Genomic DNA, 24457 nt, shown 5'->3' with positions numbered 1-24457 from the left:
ATAATACATCTAAGTAATACTTCATTAGTGAGTGTTAATAATACATATAAGTAATACTTCATTAGTGAGTGTTAACAATACATCTAAGTAATACTTCATTAGTGAGTGTTAATAATACATATAAGTAATACTTTATTAGTGAGTGCCTCCCATCTTTTGCAGGTGTCTGTTACTCCTAATAAAATCTACCTCAATACAACAACCTTTTCTTGTGATCAGTAAAACATAATAACAAAAACAGCTAAATATGTGTTCATCAACCCCCTGAGTATCATTTTTAATGTAGGCTACAATAACATATGTTGTGTTGACTCTGTGTATATAGAGGAAGCTTTCAATATCAAGTAATGAAGTCAAACAACTTGTAGAAGGTACAGCACTGTTATCTACGGACTCTCATTGAGTACTGCATGCTCCAGCTCCCACTGCAACTCCCATTGCTGCACCAACTGACATACCAACTGGGCCTCCAAATGTTCCCAAAGCCGCTCCGATTGTAGCACCTGTTCCCATTTTGCTAAATTTCTCAGCATTCTTTCTAGCTTTTCTTTCCTGTTTTATCCCCAGCTTCTCTACTTCTTCTCTTAGACACACTCCTTCAAACTTTGCCTTCAGTTCTTCCCTCTCTTTGTGTATCTTCTCTTCATTCTCTCTCAAGATCCTGTTCTTCTCTTCTTCAATCACTCTCTCAGCCTCCTGGAACATCTCAGTGGTGTAGTGGCTTCCTCCATTCATCTTCACCATCTTGTTTATCTTCTCAAGGAGCTCAGTGACCTGGGAGGGATTCTGATCTTTGTTTTTGAAGACATGATATCCCCCGTTACATTTGGTAATGAAACTTTCCAGTTTGGGATTTCCATGCAGGAAGTCTTCAATTGTTACATCATCAAGAAGGTCTCCATGTGTGAAGACAACCATGGTGTATTTCGATGCTTCATCACCAAATAATGTCTGGATCATCTTCACAATTTCCTGCTGCTCTTCAGTGAATCCTCCCAGCTTGAGAACAACCAGGAACACATGGGGACCAGGAGCGGAGAATAGCAGGCACTGTGAGATCTCTTTCAGTGCTTCCTCCTGTGTTAACTTGGTGTCAAACAAGCCTGGTGTGTCGATGACAGCTACATGTTGCCCTCCCACATTTCCTCTTTTCTTTTTACTTGAGGATGTCACAGAAAAAGAGGACATTTTGGATTCAAACGCTTTTCTCCCCAGGATGGCGTTTCCTGTTGCGCTCTTCCCAGAACCAATCTTTCCAACCAGAACAATCCGGACCTCTTTATTTTGTTCTGTTGGATAAGAAAGACATGTTGTTACTGTAGAAAGAAGTCTGATGTTCTTTCTGTTTGGTCATCATACAGAACAGCTACTGAATATGATCAGTCTCACATTACTTATTAAACATTGATGGTTTATAGAATATGAACTGTTAGCAAATTAACAAGGACATTATCTATAAATTAAGTTTCAAGCCTACATTCATTTTTAATCAAATGTATTAATAATGTAATAAAACATTATTTTGTGAAAACACATTAAACAAATAAACCGATTATTGTAGACTAAGTACTCACCAGTCATGTTTGGGTTTTGGAGTGCTGCCAATCTTTTCCAAGGAACAGTCTTTCCAACCAGAGAAATCAGGGTCTCTGTTGGATGAAAAATGAAATGTTGTTTCTGTAGAGAGAAGTGTGAAGTCTCTCATAGCTTCTTAGACTAATATTTTTTTGTCTATAAAATACAAACTCTAAGCAAATAAACAATGATGTTATCTACAGGTAACTGCCAAAATCAAGGAAACACCATTGACGGAACTGTCATTGTCCGTTCCTTGCCTACATACATAGTTTCTACATTTGGCCGAATATGGCAGTAGTCTTTCTGCCTTGGGTTGAGCATCAGTTGAAAAACTGAAATAGCACCAATATTGTGTGGGACACATACAAATAAGATAGTCTAAAGACTCTCAAGTTGGGGAGACAACCAACTTCCATGGAAGTTCTCTGACTTTCTCAGAAACCCTAACAACAAACTGGAGCTTTTCAAAATGTCTGTGGTTTCAAATGGCTCTCTGACATCAATGCTGGAATGAGAGCAGGAAGAGGCACACACAAGAGCGTGGTGTAAAGTACTTAATAAAAAATACTTTAAATTACTACTTAAGTAGTTTTTTGGGGTATCTGTACTTTACTATTTATATTTTTGATAACTTGTACTTTTAATTCACTACATTTCTAAAGAAAATAATTTACTTTTTACTCCATGCATTTTCCCTGACACCCAAAAGTACTCGTTACAATTTTAATGCTTAGCAGGACAGGAAAATGGTCTAATGCACACACTTATCAAGAGAACATCCCTGGTCATCACTACTGCCTCTGATCTGGAGGACTCACTAAATAGAGAACATCCCTGGTCATCCCTACTGCCTCTGATCTGGCGGACTCACTAAACACACATGCTTCGTTTGTAAATTATGTCTGAGTGTTGGAGATAGCCCCTGGCTAAAAAAACAAGAATATGGCGCCAACGGGTTTGCTTAACATAAGGAATCTCAAATTATTTGCAATTGTATTTTCACTTTTGATACTAAAGTATAATTAAAACCAAAAACTTTTAGACTTTTACTCAAGTAATATTTTACTGGGGGACTTTCACTTTTACTTGAGTCATTTTTTATTAAGGTGTCTTTACTTTTACTCAAGTATGACAATTGGATACATTTTCCACCACTGTTCATCTAAGACGCCTTTCAAAAGGGTGCACAGACCATTATATTTTCAACAGAGGATACAGACATCAATGTCCTCCTTGCTGTTTGCCTGCACGTGCTTATACTTAGAGCTAACTGTTAATGATATAAGAACAAACATTGTGAATTTACTGAACATTTTCTGAATTTACTGGATGTTTTCTCAGGTGAGCCAGATTCAGCCGCTTGCCAATTGAAAAAGTTGGCAGTTTACAGTCCATTGTTCGGATGGAATCATTTTGGACGAACGTTTGAAGGAAACCTGCTTTTTCAAGTGATTTGTTTGACGATCAGATGAAAACAACATCATGACTGGTTGTGTTCATGCCACAATACGATGAAAACAATTTTAAACACATAGGAGGTCCCGTGGGAAAAAAACGTGCCAACCTATGGAAATCAAATGCCTGTCCAACTGATTAGTTCTAATGCCGGCCCTGCACTGCATTATGACACGTTTGTATCTGATTTATAACAGGTGTGTTATTCCCCTAGGCCTCGGACACTGGCACGAGGCAGTTTATTTGCCCCCGCCCTATAAAAAAAAATCTAATCATGAAATTTAAAAAATAATAATTAATTTTAAACAGTAACATGCCAAACATAAACAGAACAGCCAGAGGGATTCCACGAAGAAATAAGATAAATATATATATAATTACAGATATTACAGATATATAATTACAAATACAAACATGTAGCACATTTTTTGGGGGGACATTTTGTTTTGTATACATTTTATTGACTCTAAATAGTTATCCAAATAAGTTTTTTTTTAAATAAGAAAAGGGCCTTTTTCTTCATAATTCTGTTTTGTGTTTGAAAAATTGTCCTAATAAAATAAAGAGATTTATGACATACTCACGTTCAATTGTGGAATCAGTGTAGTACAATAATATGTCTAACTTCAATGGTTGTATGCATTTTGTTGCCAAGAAATAGTTTTACATCAGTCCAGAACACTTCACTATATAAACAATGACAGAATAAGTGTTCAATCGATTCAGTTTCTAGTTCACAAAAATTGCATTCACTGGTAACATCAGGTATATATTTAGAAATCAAGCTATTACACGGATAGAATCTATGGATCATCTTAAAGGAGATCTCCTTTACTTTATTGGTCACCATAAATGTGTGTGCAGTGAGCCAAGCACGGCGCCAGTTTACATCAAATGATGAAGCCCAACAAAATATCGCAGAGGGAATAGACTTCCTGTAGAAAATATCCCTTAATAAACGATTGTTGAATTTCTTATCTAGTAAACCTATGCCATTCACCTTGATATCGCTTACAATATGAGATATTCCAAAATATGCATTATTCTGAAGTAAAGATTTTATCCCACTTTTATAAACATGTCATATTCCTTGCTTGAAACCTTAAAGTTGTATCTTTCCATAAATGATCTTCGCGTAAATAGATTCCCACTAATACTAATTGGCTGACAAGGACAATGTTTTTCGACAACCAGTTACGGTAAAATAGCATCTTGTTTCTATGTAATATCGACCCATTATTACATATAAAACATTTATGAGGTGAAAAGTTGTGTTTATACAACAAATCCCAGCACATTAAAGCCTGCTGGTGAAAAGCCGCCAATTTCACAGGAAGTTTACCCACAATATATGGACATTGTAGTAAAATATGAAGCCTTCCTAGCTTCTGAAAAACAAAATGAGGTATAATATTCCAGAAACTTTGAGGATTTTTTATGTACCTTTTAAGCCAGTTGATTTTTGATATCGGATTGAAGAGAGTGGAGTCTAAGACATTTAGACCGCCATCACAAACCCTGTTGGTGATAACATCTCTTATTATCTGATGTGGCTTGTTTTTCAATATGAAGTTGTACAATAGCCTATCTAAGGTACAGCAAGTGGATTTGGGAATGTCAATAGATGAAAAAAGATAGGATGCACAAGATAGCCACTCGGCTTTGGATAAAGGCACTCTTCCTTGAAGACTCATGTGTATTTCACTGATCCTCCCTAAAGCCAAAACCTCATTTGGCCGCGTTTCCTTCCAGTTCTCTGCTGCCTGCGAGTGGAACGAATTGCAAAAATCTCTGAAGTTGGAGACTTTTATCTCCCTCACCAACTTTAAACATCTGCTATCTGAGCAGCTAACTGATCGCTGCAGCTGTACATAGTCCATCGGTATATAGCCCACCCAATTTACCTACCTCATCCCCATACTGTTTTTTATTTACTTTTCTGCTCTTTTGCACACCAGCATCTCTATCTGCACATGTTCATCTGATCATTTATCACTCCAGTGTTAATCTGCTACATTGTAATTATTCACCCTTATGGCCTATTTATTGCCTACCTCCTCATGCCTTTTGCACACAATGTATATACAGTAGATTCTTTTTTTTCTACTATGTTATTGACTTGTTTATTGTTTATTGTTTATTCCATGTGTTGTTGTCTGTTCACACTGCTATGCTTTATCTTGGCCAAGTCGCAGTTGCAAATGAGAAGTTGTTCTCAACTAGCCTACCTGGTTAAATAAAGGTGAAATAAAAAATAAATAAAATAAACTCAAATCCCTCCGTAACCATGAGGATATTTGTGTTGTTGACAGATTCAGTTACAGGGTTCAAATTAAGAACATTCACAGCCTTGAGGTTTTTGGTAATCTTTATACCGAGGTAGGTTACAGTATCTTTTTCAGAGATGATACAATCTGCTGGATTGACAGCTCCTTTCAGAACAAACACCTCACATTTGGAAAGATTTAATACCAAATCTGAAATTTTGGAGAACTGCTTCACAATATCCAAAGCTAATCTAAAATCCAGTAAACATAAATTAGATTCTTAATCCCATTTTTTAAATAATCATGCAATAACAATGAGTTATTTAATTTCCAATAACCACCAGAGTATTTCTTACCATCATGACTGCACATTCTAACAGTCAGCCATAAGACTTTATGATCCGTCAGGACTGCAGGCAGTATTTTGACCTCTACTGTGTTGGGCTCAAGACTAGAGGTTATCACCCACAAGTCAATTCTTCATTGTAGTGAACGATCTCTATTACTCCATGTGTACTGTTTCTCTCCAGGGTTATTAACTCTCCATTTGTCAATTAAGTCCAGGCTTTGGCAGAAATTCACCAACTTGTTCATACCAATGTTAGGCCTATGGGGCAATCTATCAATATCATCAGAATAAACCATATTAAAATCTCCACCAACTATAATCTGACTGGATGGATATTTTCTCAGAAGACTTTTCAGAATTTCCTCAATTTCCTCTAGAAGTAAGTTATTTGGAGGACTAGAACAGTATCCATATACATTACACAACACAAATAATCTGTCCATTACATGTCCATCCGTGTCCATTTGAGTAAACACACATTTCCCTTTGAAATTGTGTGCATAAATTGCAACCTCAGTTGAATGATTAGTCCCGTGGGCCAAAGAATGACACGGCCCCATTGATTTATCCAATAGTTATAGTCCTCTTTGCATGAATGTGTTTCTTGAACGAATACAAGATCTGCGTTGTAGTCCTTACAAAACAAAAAAATAACTTTTCTCTTCAACAGGTTTCGTATCCCCCTGGCATTGATTGACATAAACTTCAAGTCCATATAGAACAGAAGGAAAAATACTATGCAAACTCAACTATACCCTCTCTATAAAAAGTTGCTTCATGTATATGTATTAACAGAAGTCTTAACTTGTAAACCATAACACCACAATTCAAAACTAGAACGCTCAGTTTGCTGATTTTTTATGTGTTTTCGCGTATCATTTTCACCAGACCATCGTCTCTTTCGTTTATCTTTGCAGAGACAGCATCGATTATGTTGACCTGGAGTTCGCGCAAAGACAATTATTTCTGTGTCTTTTTGGGTGCGGGACTATTGACTGGATTTTCAGAATCAGCCGAGTGTCCAGATTCCTCCATGTCTTCTCCTGAGGAGTCAGGTGGCGGTTTTTCTCCGATGTTTGAGTGGTCAGCTAGCAACTGCCTTCTCCTCCCTTTGCTTTTTCGCAAATGTTTTCTTCAAAATGTCCAAGTTTCAGATCAAATTAGCGGTCAACTAAGCGTTGTTCTTTATTGTGTTTACTATAAGCCAATATTTGTTGCATTGAAGTAAATTTGAGAGGGATAAAAATGAAGGTTACTCAGAGCAAGTTTCTCGTCTGCACTCGCCGCTATCTTCCTGGATCTCGTAATTGAATTATCAGGCCAACCTCACATTCAATTCGCGCATAAATGTACAAAATGTATTTCAGAAGATTGCGTGCGTTTTTGTGCATTTTTGTGTGGTTCAAATCGTTCGAAAATACACGAATTTATGTGCTACTTAATTCGTGCGAAAAGACACGAATTTAACCAGTAGGCGACACCAGCCCAACCTCACCTTCCATGAATTATAGACTACTGACCACCGTCCATGGTTCTTACATTTCAACATGCCTATCAAATCGACGAAGGCTTTCGGTGGTGCCAGGTTTTAGCTTTGCTTTAGCTAATAGATTAATTTTTAGGCTTATTTGGTTGTCATTTTCTCATGTTAAGCCTAACATTTCACAAAGCTAAACACGGTATAACAATGCTGCCATTGTTAGACTGCTGACAATAATGTAATTACTTATTCAGTAATTAAAGTTGGGAATTCAAACATCGCAGATTATTAAATAAATGTTCAATGCAACAGCATACTAATCAGCTAATCTATTGTTTATTTTGTTGAGTATACAACTCTCTGCATAGGCCACCTGAACCTTCATGACATCACCCTCTCTTCCAGTTTGTATAGAAAGTTGTGAGTAAAACCAGTCTATTAGAGACAAAGAATACAACCTCAAAACACTAGCTTACTAGGAATTGTTTCATTATGCAGTGCAACATCTATAACTCTATTCCATATTTAGCTGCTATTTATAAACATTTTATAACAATGACACATCAAACAGCCTAACACTGAGGTATAAAGTAGTCGGCTTGAGGATAAATTCAGCCCCTATGTATTGTTGAACTCAGCAGGTTTTATATGGCTAACAGCCTACACAAACGGGCTGGAATATTCATGGTAATTTCAATCCAATTAAATTCTAATTTGAGAGACTCCCCTGGTGTCCTGAAGTCCTCGTTTGTTGTGTTTCCGTATTTTGGGTACAAATGTTTTGCCTGTAGGTCCAGGTTGCAGACCTGACTGCTTTCTATACTGAATATTGCCAACCCAGACAATATTTCCTGAGACATTGTGTGTCTTAGGTAGTTATTTTTTGAGATGTAGCTTAGAAAATGATCTCTCTGCAGAAGCAACACTTACGTGGATGTTAAATATAGCTATTGCATTTGCAACGTCAGGCAGGGAAACTGGGCAGAAGGGAGTTGTGCTTCAAATACAGCAGTTCTGTAACATATTTAATTGAGCCTCTCATTCTTCTTATTTGCAGGCCTCAACACCGTAGGGAAATATATTAACTGTTTACGAAGCTCTGGGGACAAGTCGTCTGGATACAGACAATAAATGGGCAGATGGAAACGGATAATCATCTTTAGCTGACAACAGTTCTTGAGGGCTGGAACAAAAAAAAGCTGTTCGCGATTTCGTTCATACTGGTGAACCGGAAGCGCAATGGACATATAATCATTTTAGATTAGACTAAATCCAGAAATTGTACATCTAGGTTAAAAATAAATCAGAGGTGTTGCACCACTTAATTTTAAACATGGATGAGTTAATCTAAGGTTAAATAACTAAACTATGAAGTAGTAGCAGGAAGCCTAAATTTAGGGCGGCAGGTAGCCTAGTCGTTAGAGCGGTGGACTAGGAACTGAAAGGTTGAATGATCGAATCCCCGAGCTGACAAGGTAAACATCTGTAGTTCTGCTCCTGAACAAGGTGTTCCTAGGCCGTCATTGAAAATAAGAATTTGTTCTTAACTGACTTGCCTAATTATATTAGCAATATGTTCAAATTATATTTATATGGAAACAAACCAGCACCAAACCAGTGAGTTTTCAGATCAGGCTGATGAAATAAATTATTTTGTCAAATTAGTTAGCTGGCTAGTTGACAATACATGAGGCCACATGAGCAAAAAACCTTGTTACACGAAAAATACAACACTGACATTTGATTCACTTCAACCTCAAACAGTTTAGATTTAATCTAAACTACATTTAAATTTGATTTAAAAACAATGGAGTAACAAGATAAAATGTGATTTTAGTTTCAAGTAAAACTTAAACTTAGTTTAGAAGAACGATTACAATTAGGAGTAATTTAAAACTAGGTTTAAAGTTTGGTGCAACAAGATTAATATACAAAGCTTGATTTAACTCAGTTTAAGAGTTAATCCATGTTGGTGCAATCCACCATAAATCTCAGTCGATCCATATCTCAGTCTATGAATTTGAGAGTGTTTACATTTCTCCAGCTCCACCCCTTAGCGTTTTAGCATCAGGGGCGAGGAGGACGCTTTGTTATTGTTTCAATTAAAGATTCTAGCTTTAAAAAAGGTAAGAGAGCTTTTATAGTGAAGGCAGCAAAATTATAGAATTCATTGTCAGAAATAAATTTAAGTGCAGTATGTGTAATAAGTCCATATTAGTCCCGTTTTAGGAATGTGCATAAGGCCTACATCATAATGCCTACATCATAATACTGACATAATAATGCATTCATTTACAAATGACATGTATTCATTAGTTACTCTATTGTTACAATAAACCTATTAGAGAAGGATTTGTATAAAATTAATTCTTGTAAAATAAAACGTTTCACAGTTAATAAACTTAGTCATTCTTCATTTTGTTAATGTCCATTTGGCAAGAACACCCATTTGTTGCATCAAAACATGCAAAAATAATGTGGTTCAGGCTTATGCCTAGTATGAGTAACTTTATAGACGTCCTTACCTTTGCCTGCCTGTTGAGCTGGGTATCTAGAGTCGTATGTCTACAATTGGAGATGCAGCCGAAGTTTTATAGCACTGTGGGGCGTAAGAACGTTGCTGCTTTCTAGTCAGGTGATTTCTTGTAAATCATGGTGCAGCCCAGGCAAAAAAAAATCTCTCTAGCATAAGCAGACTGATTTTGATGGGGATTTTTAAATTATGTTAATTGGATTGTAGGCTGTCGCTTCAAACACACCGACTGTGTTATGGCGTTTTGGTACACCAGAAGTACACTCATTTCCAATTGAACGCTGCGTTTGCCTTGCAGCATTGCGTTGCAGAGGCAGTTGCAGTGCGTTCTGTGTGGTTGAATTTATCGAACGTGTGCGTCAAACTGTATGCGTAAACGGGTTGACAGAAATGATAGCAGAAGGTGAATGTTGAACTTTTGTTACACACATATCTTGATGATTCTGCGACCTATTTTGCGCAATGACCCAGTCGGTGTGTTCGAAGCATAGCATTACTCTAAATGTTCAGAGTCTATGGTTTGGACTTCACATTGCAGTAATGTGTATTTTAAAGCTGCCAATTACTATGGGTTTGGTTTGTACAGAAAGACACTGGACTGGAAATTATTAAAGTATAACAGTGCAAAAGTTGAATAAAGTGTTTAATAAATGTTTATATATACTGTATATTTTTATGAAGAAAATACACAAATCAGAAAGCAATATTTTTACAGCATCAATATAATATATAGGAAATTTAGCAGACATTGTTTACTGTACATTTTACAGTACCTGATGGATTCAACAATGTCAAGTGGTATTTTTAGTGTCATTTTAATTTACAGTGCCATGAAGTAACTATGAAATGAATATGAACTATTTATGCTTAGCCAGTCATCATTCATCCTGCTCCCGAGGAGCGAATGAGAGCTGTATTGGTAGTACTATGCCTACCGTAAAGGAGATGGACAGTCATGCTGTAGTTCATGTCTTATGTAGCCTGACCTTACTCATTCTGTGACTGAAAATGCTTTAAATATCACATGTAATGTTACAAGGCATTTTATTTTGGTATGTAGTCCCTTACATACAATCATCATTTCACAAGTTTTGTCTGTGGTAAAAAATAAATATATATATATATATATATATATATATATATATTACATAACAAGCTAATTGAATGCATTAAATTAATTATGAACTGTCTATTCTTTGTGGCAGTTGTACTGACTTTATTTTTACAACTACTCAATAATGGTGCAGTACATGCAATTGTTTTGGGCATATTACAACATTTACAGTTGACGGAACCTTCAAACAAGAAGGATAAGCATCAGTTCAACCAGTTAGCCATCCATTCAAACATGCACCATGTAAAATCAGTCTTCAGAGGGATCGACTTGTGATTTTAATTTTATTTTAAATTTGACATTTGTTAGTGTTTGATAAAAGAAAGGGGGGAAACGCCCCCCCCAAAATATTTTAAAAGCATCAAATAGCCTCAGTTTTATTTACCACTGTCAGATTGATCCACAAGGCAACACTGAAAAGTTCAAGCCATTGGTTACACAAAGACATACATTGTAAGGAACCAGGGGTGGTTAACTAAAGTGTGCAATTCTTAGTTTGGAGATAGAAGTGTGTTTCAGTTTGTATATCCTTCAGATGTAGTGTATATCACAAACAATGAAATACTACTTTGAGTTTCTCTCTACCATCAGAACTCGCCAAACGGCCTACATTGATACTTGACTGACTGACCCTGGTATTGTTGTATCAGTCTTCTAACAGAGTGACAGTATAATCATCTATAACCAACTACATGCATATTACCTGTATAATCTCATATGCTGTATTTACAACAACAGTGCTGGTGAAAATCACACAACAGCCACCAACAATAATCACACTGCTTCTTTATCAGTTTTTGTAAGTTTATATTGATCTAAGATTACTTTTATTTTTTGACAAATCCACCAGTACTGGATTTGTATTGCTTTTTAAATGTTACTGTGTGTCTTTCTGGTAAAACCCAACACCCATTCTCTAAAACAGGAGAGAATGCTCCTAATACTCTTCATATTCAAAAAGAAAGTCAACCAGATGTGATTCATTTGATTTGACCCTCTCATATGAGGGACATGGTATTATTTTCCAACCATCTATCTCCTCATTATTAGGTTAATGATTATGTACATTGTTCCTCCTGTTGCTGTTGTGAGAAGCAATGCCTTCCCAGCTATACTATCCTTGACCATTTCCCAAAGTGTCTCTCCTGTCTAACTGGCTAGCACTACTGCTTCCTCCAGAGGAGGACATGTTTTCATCTTGCATATGACCACTACTGTCATCAGCACTGCTGCAAAGATGATAGCAGACCTGAGCCGACTCCCCCTGTTTACCGTAAGGAGCCAAGGAGAAAACCAGAGCCGGTCAGGGCGGTGTTGGAGGTGAGCGAAGCAGAGACAGTGAAGGAGTTCATGGGAAAATTGGAGGAGAGAGTTGTGAGGGAGGTGCTGTGTTGCCCGACGAAGCGTGTCGGGGATTTGATGTCACCTGGGTCAGCTCTCCGTACTCGTCCTGAGGTGCGTGCTAGTCGTCTGGTGAAGACTGTGCCAGCCTCATGCACCAGGCCTCCAGTGCACCTCCCTAGCCCTGCACGTCATGTGCCAGCTCAGCGCTACAGCGCTCCTAGCCGTGATAACCGTGGCGGGCGTTGTACTGGTCAGGCACCATGTTTTGCGGTGGAACGCACAATATCCCCAGTACGTGTGCTTAGCCCAGTGCGCTACATCCCAGCTCCCCACATCTGCCGGGCTAGGGTGAAGATCCAGCCAGGGCGGATGGTGCCAGCCCTGCTCTCAAGATCTCCAGTGCGCCTTCACGGACCGGTCTATCCAGTGCCACCTCCACGCACCAGCCCTCCGGTGGCAGCCCCCGCACCAGGCTGTCTCTCCGGCTTTTGCCCACAGGTGCTGCTAGAGCCTGCCTCCCCTCCTGCGCCGCCCGAGTCTCCCGTCTCTCCAGTGCCACCAGAGTCTCCCGTCTCTCCAGAGCTGCTAGATTCTCCCGTCTCTCCAGAGCCGCCAGAGTCTCCCGTCTGTCCTGAGCCGCCAGAGTCTCCCGTCTGTCCTGAGCCGCCAGAGTCTCCCATCTGTCCTGAGCCACCAGAGCCGCCAGTCTGTCCTGAGCCGCCAGAGCCGCCAGTCTGTCCTGAGATAGGATGCACAAGATAGCCACTCGGCTTTGGATAAAGGCACTCTTCCTTGAAGACTCATGTGTATTTCACTGATCCTCCCTAAAGCCAAAACCTCATTTGGCCGCGTTTCCTTCCAGTTCTCTGCTGCCTGCGAGTGGAACGAATTGCAAAAATCTCTGAAGTTGGAGACTTTTATCTCCCTCACCAACTTTAAACATCTGCTATCTGAGCAGCTAACTGATCGCTGCAGCTGTACATAGTCCATCGGTATATAGCCCACCCAATTTACCTACCTCATCCCCATACTGTTTTTTATTTACTTTTCTGCTCTTTTGCACACCAGCATCTCTATCTGCACATGTTCATCTGATCATTTATCACTCCAGTGTTAATCTGCTACATTGTAATTATTCACCCTTATGGCCTATTTATTGCCTACCTCCTCATGCCTTTTGCACACAATGTATATACAGTAGATTCTTTTTTTTCTACTATGTTATTGACTTGTTTATTGTTTATTGTTTATTCCATGTGTTGTTGTCTGTTCACACTGCTATGCTTTATCTTGGCCAAGTCGCAGTTGCAAATGAGAAGTTGTTCTCAACTAGCCTACCTGGTTAAATAAAGGTGAAATAAAAAATAAATAAAATAAACTCAAATCCCTCCGTAACCATGAGGATATTTGTGTTGTTGACAGATTCAGTTACAGGGTTCAAATTAAGAACATTCACAGCCTTGAGGTTTTTGGTAATCTTTATACCGAGGTAGGTTACAGTATCTTTTTCAGAGATGATACAATCTGCTGGATTGACAGCTCCTTTCAGAACAAACACCTCACATTTGGAAAGATTTAATACCAAATCTGAAATTTTGGAGAACTGCTTCACAATATCCAAAGCTAATCTAAAATCCAGTAAACATAAATTAGATTCTTAATCCCATTTTTTAAATAATCATGCAATAACAATGAGTTATTTAATTTCCAATAACCACCAGAGTATTTCTTACCATCATGACTGCACATTCTAACAGTCAGCCATAAGACTTTATGATCCGTCAGGACTGCAGGCAGTATTTTGACCTCTACTGTGTTGGGCTCAAGACTAGAGGTTATCACCCACAAGTCAATTCTTCATTGTAGTGAACGATCTCTATTACTCCATGTGTACTGTTTCTCTCCAGGGTTATTAACTCTCCATTTGTCAATTAAGTCCAGGCTTTGGCAGAAATTCACCAACTTGTTCATACCAATGTTAGGCCTATGGGGCAATCTATCAATATCATCAGAATAAACCATATTAAAATCTCCACCAACTATAATCTGACTGGATGGATATTTTCTCAGAAGACTTTTCAGAATTTCCTCAATTTCCTCTAGAAGTAAGTTATTTGGAGGACTAGAACAGTATCCATATACATTACACAACACAAATAATCTGTCCATTACATGTCCATCCGTGTCCATTTGAGTAAACACACATTTCCCTTTGAAATTGTGTGCATAAATTGCAACCTCAGTTGAATGATTAGTCCCGTGGGCCAAAGAATGACACGGCCCCATTGATTTATCCAATAGTTATAGTCCTCTTTGCATGAATGTGTTTCTTGAACGAATACAAGATCTGCGTTGTAGTCCTTACAAAACAAAAAAATAACTTTTCTCTTCAACAGGTTTCGTATCCCCCTGGCATTGATTGACATAAACTTCAAGTCCATATAGAACAGAAGGAAAAATACTATGCAAACTCAACTATACCCTCTCTATAAAAAGTTGCTTCATGTATATGTATTAACAGAAGTCTTAACTTGTAAACCATAACACCACAATTCAAAACTAGAACGCTCAGTTTGCTGATTTTTTATGTGTTTTCGCGTATCATTTTCACCAGACCATCGTCTCTTTCGTTTATCTTTGCAGAGACAGCATCGATTATGTTGACCTGGAGTTCGCGCAAAGACAATTATTTCTGTGTCTTTTTGGGTGCGGGACTATTGACTGGATTTTCAGAATCAGCCGAGTGTCCAGATTCCTCCATGTCTTCTCCTGAGGAGTCAGGTGGCGGTTTTTCTCCGATGTTTGAGTGGTCAGCTAGCAACTGCCTTCTCCTCCCTTTGCTTTTTCGCAAATGTTTTCTTCAAAATGTCCAAGTTTCAGATCAAATTAGCGGTCAACTAAGCGTTGTTCTTTATTGTGTTTACTATAAGCCAATATTTGTTGCATTGAAGTAAATTTGAGAGGGATAAAAATGAAGGTTACTCAGAGCAAGTTTCTCGTCTGCACTCGCCGCTATCTTCCTGGATCTCGTAATTGAATTATCAGGCCAACCTCACATTCAATTCGCGCATAAATGTACAAAATGTATTTCAGAAGATTGCGTGCGTTTTTGTGCATTTTTGTGTGGTTCAAATCGTTCGAAAATACACGAATTTATGTGCTACTTAATTCGTGCGAAAAGACACGAATTTAACCAGTAGGCGACACCAGCCCAACCTCACCTTCCATGAATTATAGACTACTGACCACCGTCCATGGTTCTTACATTTCAACATGCCTATCAAATCGACGAAGGCTTTCGGTGGTGCCAGGTTTTAGCTTTGCTTTAGCTAATAGATTAATTTTTAGGCTTATTTGGTTGTCATTTTCTCATGTTAAGCCTAACATTTCACAAAGCTAAACACGGTATAACAATGCTGCCATTGTTAGACTGCTGACAATAATGTAATTACTTATTCAGTAATTAAAGTTGGGAATTCAAACATCGCAGATTATTAAATAAATGTTCAATGCAACAGCATACTAATCAGCTAATCTATTGTTTATTTTGTTGAGTATACAACTCTCTGCATAGGCCACCTGAACCTTCATGACATCACCCTCTCTTCCAGTTTGTATAGAAAGTTGTGAGTAAAACCAGTCTATTAGAGACAAAGAATACAACCTCAAAACACTAGCTTACTAGGAATTGTTTCATTATGCAGTGCAACATCTATAACTCTATTCCATATTTAGCTGCTATTTATAAACATTTTATAACAATGACACATCAAACAGCCTAACACTGAGGTATAAAGTAGTCGGCTTGAGGATAAATTCAGCCCCTATGTATTGTTGAACTCAGCAGGTTTTATATGGCTAACAGCCTACACAAACGGGCTGGAATATTCATGGTAATTTCAATCCAATTAAATTCTAATTTGAGAGACTCCCCTGGTGTCCTGAAGTCCTCGTTTGTTGTGTTTCCGTATTTTGGGTACAAATGTTTTGCCTGTAGGTCCAGGTTGCAGACCTGACTGCTTTCTATACTGAATATTGCCAACCCAGACAATATTTCCTGAGACATTGTGTGTCTTAGGTAGTTATTTTTTGAGATGTAGCTTAGAAAATGATCTCTCTGCAGAAGCAACACTTACGTGGATGTTAAATATAGCTATTGCATTTGCAACGTCAGGCAGGGAAACTGGGCAGAAGGGAGTTGTGCTTCAAATACAGCAGTTCTGTAACATATTTAATTGAGCCTCTCATTCTTCTTATTTGCAGGCCTCAACACTGTAGGGAAATAGATTAACTGTTTACGAAGCTCTGGGGACAAGTCGTCTGGATACAGACAATAAATGGGCAGATGGAAACGGATAATCATCTTTAGCTGACAACAGTTCTTGAGGGCTGGAACAAAAAAAAGCTGTTCGCGATTTCGTTCATACTGGTGAACCGGAAGCGCAATGGACATATAATCATTTTAGATTAGACTAAATCCAGAAATTGTACATCTAGGTTAAAAATAAATCAGAGGTGTTGCACCACTTAATTTTAAACATGGATGAGTTAATCTAAGGTTAAATAACTAAACTATGAAGTAGTAGCAGGAAGCCTAAATTTAGGGCGGCAGGTAGCCTAGTCGTTAGAGCGGTGGACTAGGAACTGAAAGGTTGAATGATCGAATCCCCGAGCTGACAAGGTAAACATCTGTAGTTCTGCTCCTGAACAAGGTGTTCCTAGGCCGTCATTGAAAATAAGAATTTGTTCTTAACTGACTTGCCTAATTATATTAGCAATATGTTCAAATTATATTTATATGGAAACAAACCAGCACCAAACCAGCGAGTTTTCAGATCAGGCTGATGAAATAAATTATTTTGTCAAATTAGTTAGCTGGCTAGTTGACAATACATGAGGCCACATGAGCAAAAAACCTTGTTACACGAAAAATACAACACTGACATTTGATTCACTTCAACCTCAAACAGTTTAGATTTAATCTAAACTACATTTAAATTTGATTTAAAAACAATGGAGTAACAAGATAAAATGTGATTTTAGTTTCAAGTAAAACTTAAACTTAGTTTAGAAGAACGATTACAATTAGGAGTAATTTAAAACTAGGTTTAAAGTTTGGTGCAACAAGATTAATATACAAAGCTTGATTTAACTCAGTTTAAGAGTTAATCCATGTTGGTGCAATCCACCATAAATCTCAGTCGATCCATATCTCAGTCTATGAATTTGAGAGTGTTTACATTTCTCCAGCTCCACCCCTTAGCGTTTTAGCATCAGGGGCGAGGAGGACGCTTTGTTATTGTTTCAATTAAAGATTCTAGCTTTAAAAAAGGTAAGAGAGCTTTTATAGTGAAGGCAGCAAAATTATAGAATTCATTGTCAGAAATAAATTTAAGTGCAGTATGTGTAATAAGTCCATATTAGTCCCGTTTTAGGAATGTGCATAAGGCCTACATCATAATGCCTACATCATAATACTGACATAATAATGCATTCATTTACAAATGACATGTATTCATTAGTTACTCTATTGTTACAATAAACCTATTAGAGAAGGATTTGTATAAAATTAATTCTTGTAAAATAAAACGTTTCACAGTTAATAAACTTAGTCATTCTTCATTTTGTTAATGTCCATTTGGCAAGAACACCCATTTGTTGCATCAAAACATGCAAAAATAATGTGGTTCAGGCTTATGCCTAGTATGAGTAACTTTATAGACGTCCTTACCTTTGCCTGCCTGTTGAGCTGGGTATCTAGAGTCGTATGTCTACAATTGGAGATGCAGCCGAAGTTTTATAGCACTGTGGGGCGTAAGAACGTTGTTGCTTTCTAGTCAGGTGATTTCTTGTAAATCATGGTGCAGCCCAGGCAAAAAAAAATCTCTCTAGCATAAGCAGACTGATTTTGATGGGGATTTTTAAATTATGTTAATTGGATTGTAGGCTGTCGCTTCAAACACACCGACTGTGTTATGGCGTTTTGGTACACCAGAAGTACACTCATTTCCAATTGAACGCTGCGTTTGCCTTGCAGCATTGCGTTGCAGAGGCAGTTGCAGTGCGTTCTGTGTGGTTGAATTTATCGAACGTGTGCGTCAAACTGTATGCGTAAACGGGTTGACAGAAATGATAGCAGAAGGTGAATGTTGAACTTTTGTTACACACATATCTTGATGATTCTGCGACCTATTTTGCGCAATGACCCAGTCGGTGTGTTCGAAGCATAGCATTACTCTAAATGTTCAGAGTCTATGGTTTGGACTTCACATTGCAGTAATGTGTATTTTAAAGCTGCCAATTACTATGGGTTTGGTTTGTACAGAAAGACACTGGACTGGAAATTATTAAAGTATAACAGTGCAAAAGTTGAATAAAGTGTTTAATAAATGTTTATATATACTGTATATTTTTATGAAGAAAATACACAAATCAGAAAGCAATATTTTTACAGCATCAATATAATATATAGGAAATTTAGCAGACATTGTTTACTGTACATTTTACAGTACCTGATGGATTCAACAATGTCAAGTGGTATTTTTAGTGTCATTTTAATTTACAGTGCCATGAAGTAACTATGAAATGAATATGAACTATTTATGCTTAGCCAGTCATCATTCATCCTGCTCCCGAGGAGCGAATGAGAGCTGTATTGGTAGTACTATGCCTACCGTAAAGGAGATGGACAGTCATGCTGTAGTTCATGTCTTATGTAGCCTGACCTTACTCATTCTGTGACTGAAAATGCTTTAAATATCACATGTAATGTTACAAGGCATTTTATTTTGGTATGTAGTCCCTTACATACAATCATCATTTCACAAGTTTTGTCTGTGGTAAAAAATAAATATATATATATATATATATATATATATATATATATACATAACAAGCTAATTGAATGCATTAAATTAATTATGAACTGTCTATTCTTTGTGGCAGTTGTACTGACTTTATTTTTACAACTACTCAATAATGGTGCAGTACATGCAATTGTTTTGGGCATATTACAACATTTACAGTTGACGGAACCTTCAAACAAGAAGGATAAGCATCAGTTCAACCAGTTAGCCATCCATTCAAACATGCACCATGTAAAATCAGTCTTCAGAGGGATCGACTTGTGATTTTAATTTTATTTTAAATTTGACATTTGTTAGTGTTTGATAAAAGAAAGGGGGGAAACGCCCCCCCCAAAATATTTTAAAAGCATCAAATAGCCTCAGTTTTATTTACCACTGTCAGATTGATCCACAAGGCAACACTGAAAAGTTCAAGCCATTGGTTACACAAAGACATACATTGTAAGGAACCAGGGGTGGTTAACTAAAGTGTGCAATTCTTAGTTTGGAGATAGAAGTGTGTTTCAGTTTGTATATCCTTCAGATGTAGTGTATATCACAAACAATGAAATACTACTTTGAGTTTCTCTCTACCATCAGAACTCGCCAAACGGCCTACATTGATACTTGACTGACTGACCCTGGTATTGTTGTATCAGTCTTCTAACAGAGTGACAGTATAATCATCTATAACCAACTACATGCATATTACCTGTATAATCTCATATGCTGTATTTACAACAACAGTGCTGGTGAAAATCACACAACAGCCACCAACAATAATCACACTGCTTCTTTATCAGTTTTTGTAAGTTTATATTGATCTAAGATTACTTTTATTTTTTGACAAATCCACCAGTACTGGATTTGTATTGCTTTTTAAATGTTACTGTGTGTCTTTCTGGTAAAACCCAACACCCATTCTCTAAAACAGGAGAGAATGCTCCTAATACTCTTCATATTCAAAAAGAAAGTCAACCAGATGTGATTCATTTGATTTGACCCTCTCATATGAGGGACATGGTATTATTTTCCAACCATCTATCTCCTCATTATTAGGTTAATGATTATGTACATTGTTCCTCCTGTTGCTGTTGTGAGAAGCAATGCCTTCCCAGCTATACTATCCTTGACCATTTCCCAAAGTGTCTCTCCTGTCTAACTGGCTAGCACTACTGCTTCCTCCAGAGGAGGACATGTTTTCATCTTGCATATGACCACTACTGTCATCAGCACTGCTGCAAAGATGATAGCAGACCTGAGCCGACTCCCCCTGTTTACCGTAAGGAGCCAAGGAGAAAACCAGAGCCGGTCAGGGCGGTGTTGGAGGTGAGCGAAGCAGAGACAGTGAAGGAGTTCATGGGAAAATTGGAGGAGAGAGTTGTGAGGGAGGTGCTGTGTTGCCCGACGAAGCGTGTCGGGGATTTGATGTCACCTGGGTCAGCTCTCCGTACTCGTCCTGAGGTGCGTGCTAGTCGTCTGGTGAAGACTGTGCCAGCCTCATGCACCAGGCCTCCAGTGCACCTCCCTAGCCCTGCACGTCATGTGCCAGCTCAGCGCTACAGCGCTCCTAGCCGTGATAACCGTGGCGGGCGTTGTACTGGTCAGGCACCATGTTTTGCGGTGGAACGCACAATATCCCCAGTACGTGTGCTTAGCCCAGTGCGCTACATCCCAGCTCCCCACATCTGCCGGGCTAGGGTGAAGATCCAGCCAGGGCGGATGGTGCCAGCCCTGCTCTCAAGATCTCCAGTGCGCCTTCACGGACCGGTCTATCCAGTGCCACCTCCACGCACCAGCCCTCCGGTGGCAGCCCCCGCACCAGGCTGTCTCTCCGGCTTTTGCCCACAGGTGCTGCTAGAGCCTGCCTCCCCTCCTGCGCCGCCCGAGTCTCCCGTCTCTCCAGTGCCACCAGAGTCTCCCGTCTCTCCAGAGCTGCTAGATTCTCCCGTCTCTCCAGAGCCGCCAGAGTCTCCCGTCTGTCCTGAGCCGCCAGAGTCTCCCGTCTGTCCTGAGCCGCCAGAGTCTCCCATCTGTCCTGAGCCACCAGAGCCGCCAGTCTGTCCTGAGCCGCCAGAGCCGCCAGTCTGTCCTGAGCCGCCAGAGCTGCCATTCAGCCAGGAGCTGCCAGAGCCGTCAGCCAGCCAGGAGCTGCAAGAGCCGTCCACCAGCCAGGAGCTGCCAGAGCCGTCAGCCAGCCAGGAGCCGCCAGAGCCGTCAACCAGCCAGGAGCTGCCAGAGCCGTCAGCCAGCCAGGAGCTGCAAGAGCCGTCCACCAGCCAGGAGCTGCAAGAGCCGTCAGCCAGCCAGGAGCTGCTAGAGCCGTCAGTCAGTCCAAAGCTGCCCTTCAGTCCGTAGCTGCCCCTCAGTTCTGAGCTGCCCCTCAGTCCTGAGCTACCCCTCAGTCCTGAGCTACCCCTCAGTCCGGAGCTGCCCTTCAGTCCGGAGCTGCCCTTCAGTCCAGAGCTGCCCTTCAGTCCGGAGCTGCCCCTCAGTCCTGAGCTACCCCTCAGTCCGGAGCTGCCCCTCAGTCCGGAGCTGCCCTTCAGTCCGGAGCTGCCCCTCAGTCCTGAGCTACCCCTCTTCGGACGAAGAGGAGGAAATCTGCCGTGACAACTGTACTGTTGTAGAAAGTGTTGACAACAGAAAAATACTATAAATCAATAGCTCAAAAGAGGTAGCTTATCTTTGGCCTGCTGTTATATTCCAATAAATGAGTTGATGATTTTTTTAACTGTGTTTTTTATCGAATAAAGTAGGTAAGGTTCAATTTAACTCATGACTGTGCATGCATCCATTGCATGATCAATGTTGCAACGGTGAAGTGCAAGCCATTGATCACAGGCCTATCACATGTGGATGCAGGAATAAATATATTTTGATTTCTAACATCAGATACCTATATGAATGAATAGGCAGGTCCATGTTCATTCTGTTATGAGGCAATATGCTATCGGTTTCATAAAATGTATGAATCCTTTACCTTGTCATTTACAGTGCCTTGCGAAAGTATTCGGCCCCCTTGAACTTTGCGACCTTTTGTCACATTTCAGGCTTCAAACATAAAGATATAAAACTGTATTTTTTTGTGAAGAATCAACAACAAGTGGGACACAATCATGAAGTGGAACGACATTTATTGGATATTTCAAACTTTTTTAACAAATCAAAAACTGAAAAATTGGGCGTGCAAAATTATTCAGCCCCTTTACTTTCAGTGCAGCAAACTCTCTCCAGAAGTTCAGTGAGTATCTCTGAATGATCCATTGTTGACCTAAATGACTAATGATGATAAATACAATCCACCTGTGTGTAATCAAGTCTCCGTATAAATGCACCTGCACTGTGATAGTCTCAGAGGTCCGTTAAAAGCGCAGAGAGCATCATGAAGAACAAGGAACACACCAGGCAGGTCCGAGATACTGTTGTCAAGAAGTTTAAAGCCGGATTTGGATACAAAAAGATTTCCCAAGCTTTAAACATCACAAGGAGCACTGTGCAAGCGATAATATTGAAATGGAAGGAGTATCAGACCACTGCAAATCTACCAAGACCTGGCCGTCCCTCTAAACTTTCAGCTCATACAAGGAGAAGACTGATCAGAGATGCAGCCAAGAGGCCCATGATCACTCTGGATGAACTGCAGAGATCTACAGCTGAGGTGGGAGACTCTGTCCATAGGACAACAATCAGTCGTATATTGCACAAATCTGGCCTTTATGGAAGAGTGGCAAGAAGAAAGCCATTTCTTAAAGATATCCTTAAAAAGTGTCGTTTAAAGTTTGCCACAAGCCACCTGGGAGACACACCAAACATGTGGAAGAAGGTGCTCTGGTCAGATGAAACCAAAATTGAACTTTTTGGCAACAATGCAAAACGTTATGTTTGGTGTAAAAGCAACACAGCTGAACACACCATCCCCACTGTCAAACATGGTGGTGGCAGCATCATGGTTTGGGCCTGCTTTTCTTCAGCAGGGACAGGGAAGATGGTTAAAATTGATGGGAAGATGGATGGAGCCAAATACAGGACCATTCTGGAAGAAAACCTGATGGAGTCTGCAAAAGACCTGAGACTGGGACGGAGATTTGTCTTCAAACAAGACAATTATCCAAAACATAAAGCAAAATCTACAATGGAATGGTTCAAAAATAAACATATCCAGGTGTTAGAATGGCCAAGTCAAAGTCCAGACCTGAATCCAATCGAGAATCTGTGGAAAGAACTGAAAACTGCTGTTCACAAATGCTCTCCATCCAACCTCACTGAGCTCGAGCTGTTTTGCAAGGAGGAATGGGAAAAAATGTCAGTCTCTCGATGTGCAAAACTGATAGAGACATACCCCAAGCGACTTACAGCTGTAATCGCAGCAAAAGGTGGCGCTACAAAGTATTAACTTAAGTGGGCTGAATAATTTTGCACGCCCAATTTTGCAGTTTTTGTCTTGTTAAAAAAGTTTGAAATATCCAATAAATGTCGTTCCACTTCATGATTGTGTCCCACTTGTTGTTGATTCTTCACAAAAAAATACAGTTTTATATCTTTATGTTTGAAGCTTGAAATGTGGCAAAAGGTCGCAAAGTTCAAGGGGGCCGAATACTTTCGCAAGGCACTGTAAGTATTTGCTGGCTACTCAGCAGCACGTGGGCTTGTGCTTGATAGATTTGTATTGAGACTGGTGTTAATTTCCCATAATTCCTGCTACATTATTATTGAATCTGCGTTATTCATGGTTCTGGTTAAATTTGTTACAAAAGGGGCTTTTTTTATAGACAGACCTGAAAGCCAGATTGATGATTGATGCAGAAAAATGCAGGTACAACTATATAGATGAATTAATTAAATAATTAGTGGGTCTTATGGTTGTGGAAGGCCTATATTCAGCTTAGGTTTAATTTCCCAAACTCTGAATTAATTAGATTATTTTTGACTGTTTTTAATGCAGTGTATTTGACCTTTAATTTTGAGAAAACATTTTCAAAATCTAGAAATTAGTTTTAGGCCATATCCCCCTGCCCTACACTCACTGCGGAAACATATCCTCATGAAATCATGTGATTTTAAATGTCCCGTACCTGCCACCGCCCAAACTATCACCATTCCCATTTCTCCCATCACCCCTCCTGCCTCTTCTATCACCCCTCCTGCCTCTCCTATCACCCCTCCTGTCTCTCCCATCACCCCTCCTGTCTCTCCCATCACCCCTCCTGTCTCTCCCATCACCCCTCCTGTATCTCCTATTCCCCCTCCTGTCTATCCTATCACCCCTCCTGTCTCTGCTCTCACCCCTCCTGTCTATCCCATCACCCCTCCTGTCTCTCCCATCACCCCTCCTGTCTCTCCCATCACCCCTCCTGTCTATACTATCACCTCTCCTGTCTCTCCCATCACCCCTCCTGTCTCTCCTATCACCTCTCCTGTCTATCCCATCACCCCTCCTGTCTCTCCTATCACCCCTCCTCTCTCCTATCACCCTCCTGTCTATCCCATCA

The 24457-nt window shown here is 39.5% G+C and overlaps 1 protein-coding gene across 1 annotated transcript; it reads right to left on the bottom strand.

Moving 5' to 3' along the window:
- Window positions 1-318: 318 nt before the first annotated feature.
- LOC139403109 (GTPase IMAP family member 9-like) lies at window positions 319-9671 on the bottom strand. Its single transcript, XM_071146820.1, has 3 exons — window positions 9655-9671; window positions 1575-1649; window positions 319-1289 (listed from the first exon to the last, which is right to left on the bottom strand). The coding sequence occupies exons 2-3, from the start codon at window positions 1579-1581 to the stop codon at window positions 397-399; spliced, it is 900 nt and encodes a 299-aa protein (XP_071002921.1). The 5' UTR covers window positions 1582-1649; window positions 9655-9671; the 3' UTR covers window positions 319-396.
- Between the last annotated feature and the right edge of the window lie 14786 nt (window positions 9672-24457).

This window comes from Oncorhynchus clarkii, unplaced genomic scaffold (genome assembly GCF_045791955.1).
Source record: "Oncorhynchus clarkii lewisi isolate Uvic-CL-2024 unplaced genomic scaffold, UVic_Ocla_1.0 unplaced_contig_5351_pilon_pilon, whole genome shotgun sequence".
NCBI lineage: Eukaryota > Metazoa > Chordata > Actinopteri > Salmoniformes > Salmonidae > Oncorhynchus > Oncorhynchus clarkii.
This window is presented reverse-complemented; position numbering and strand designations above follow the sequence as displayed.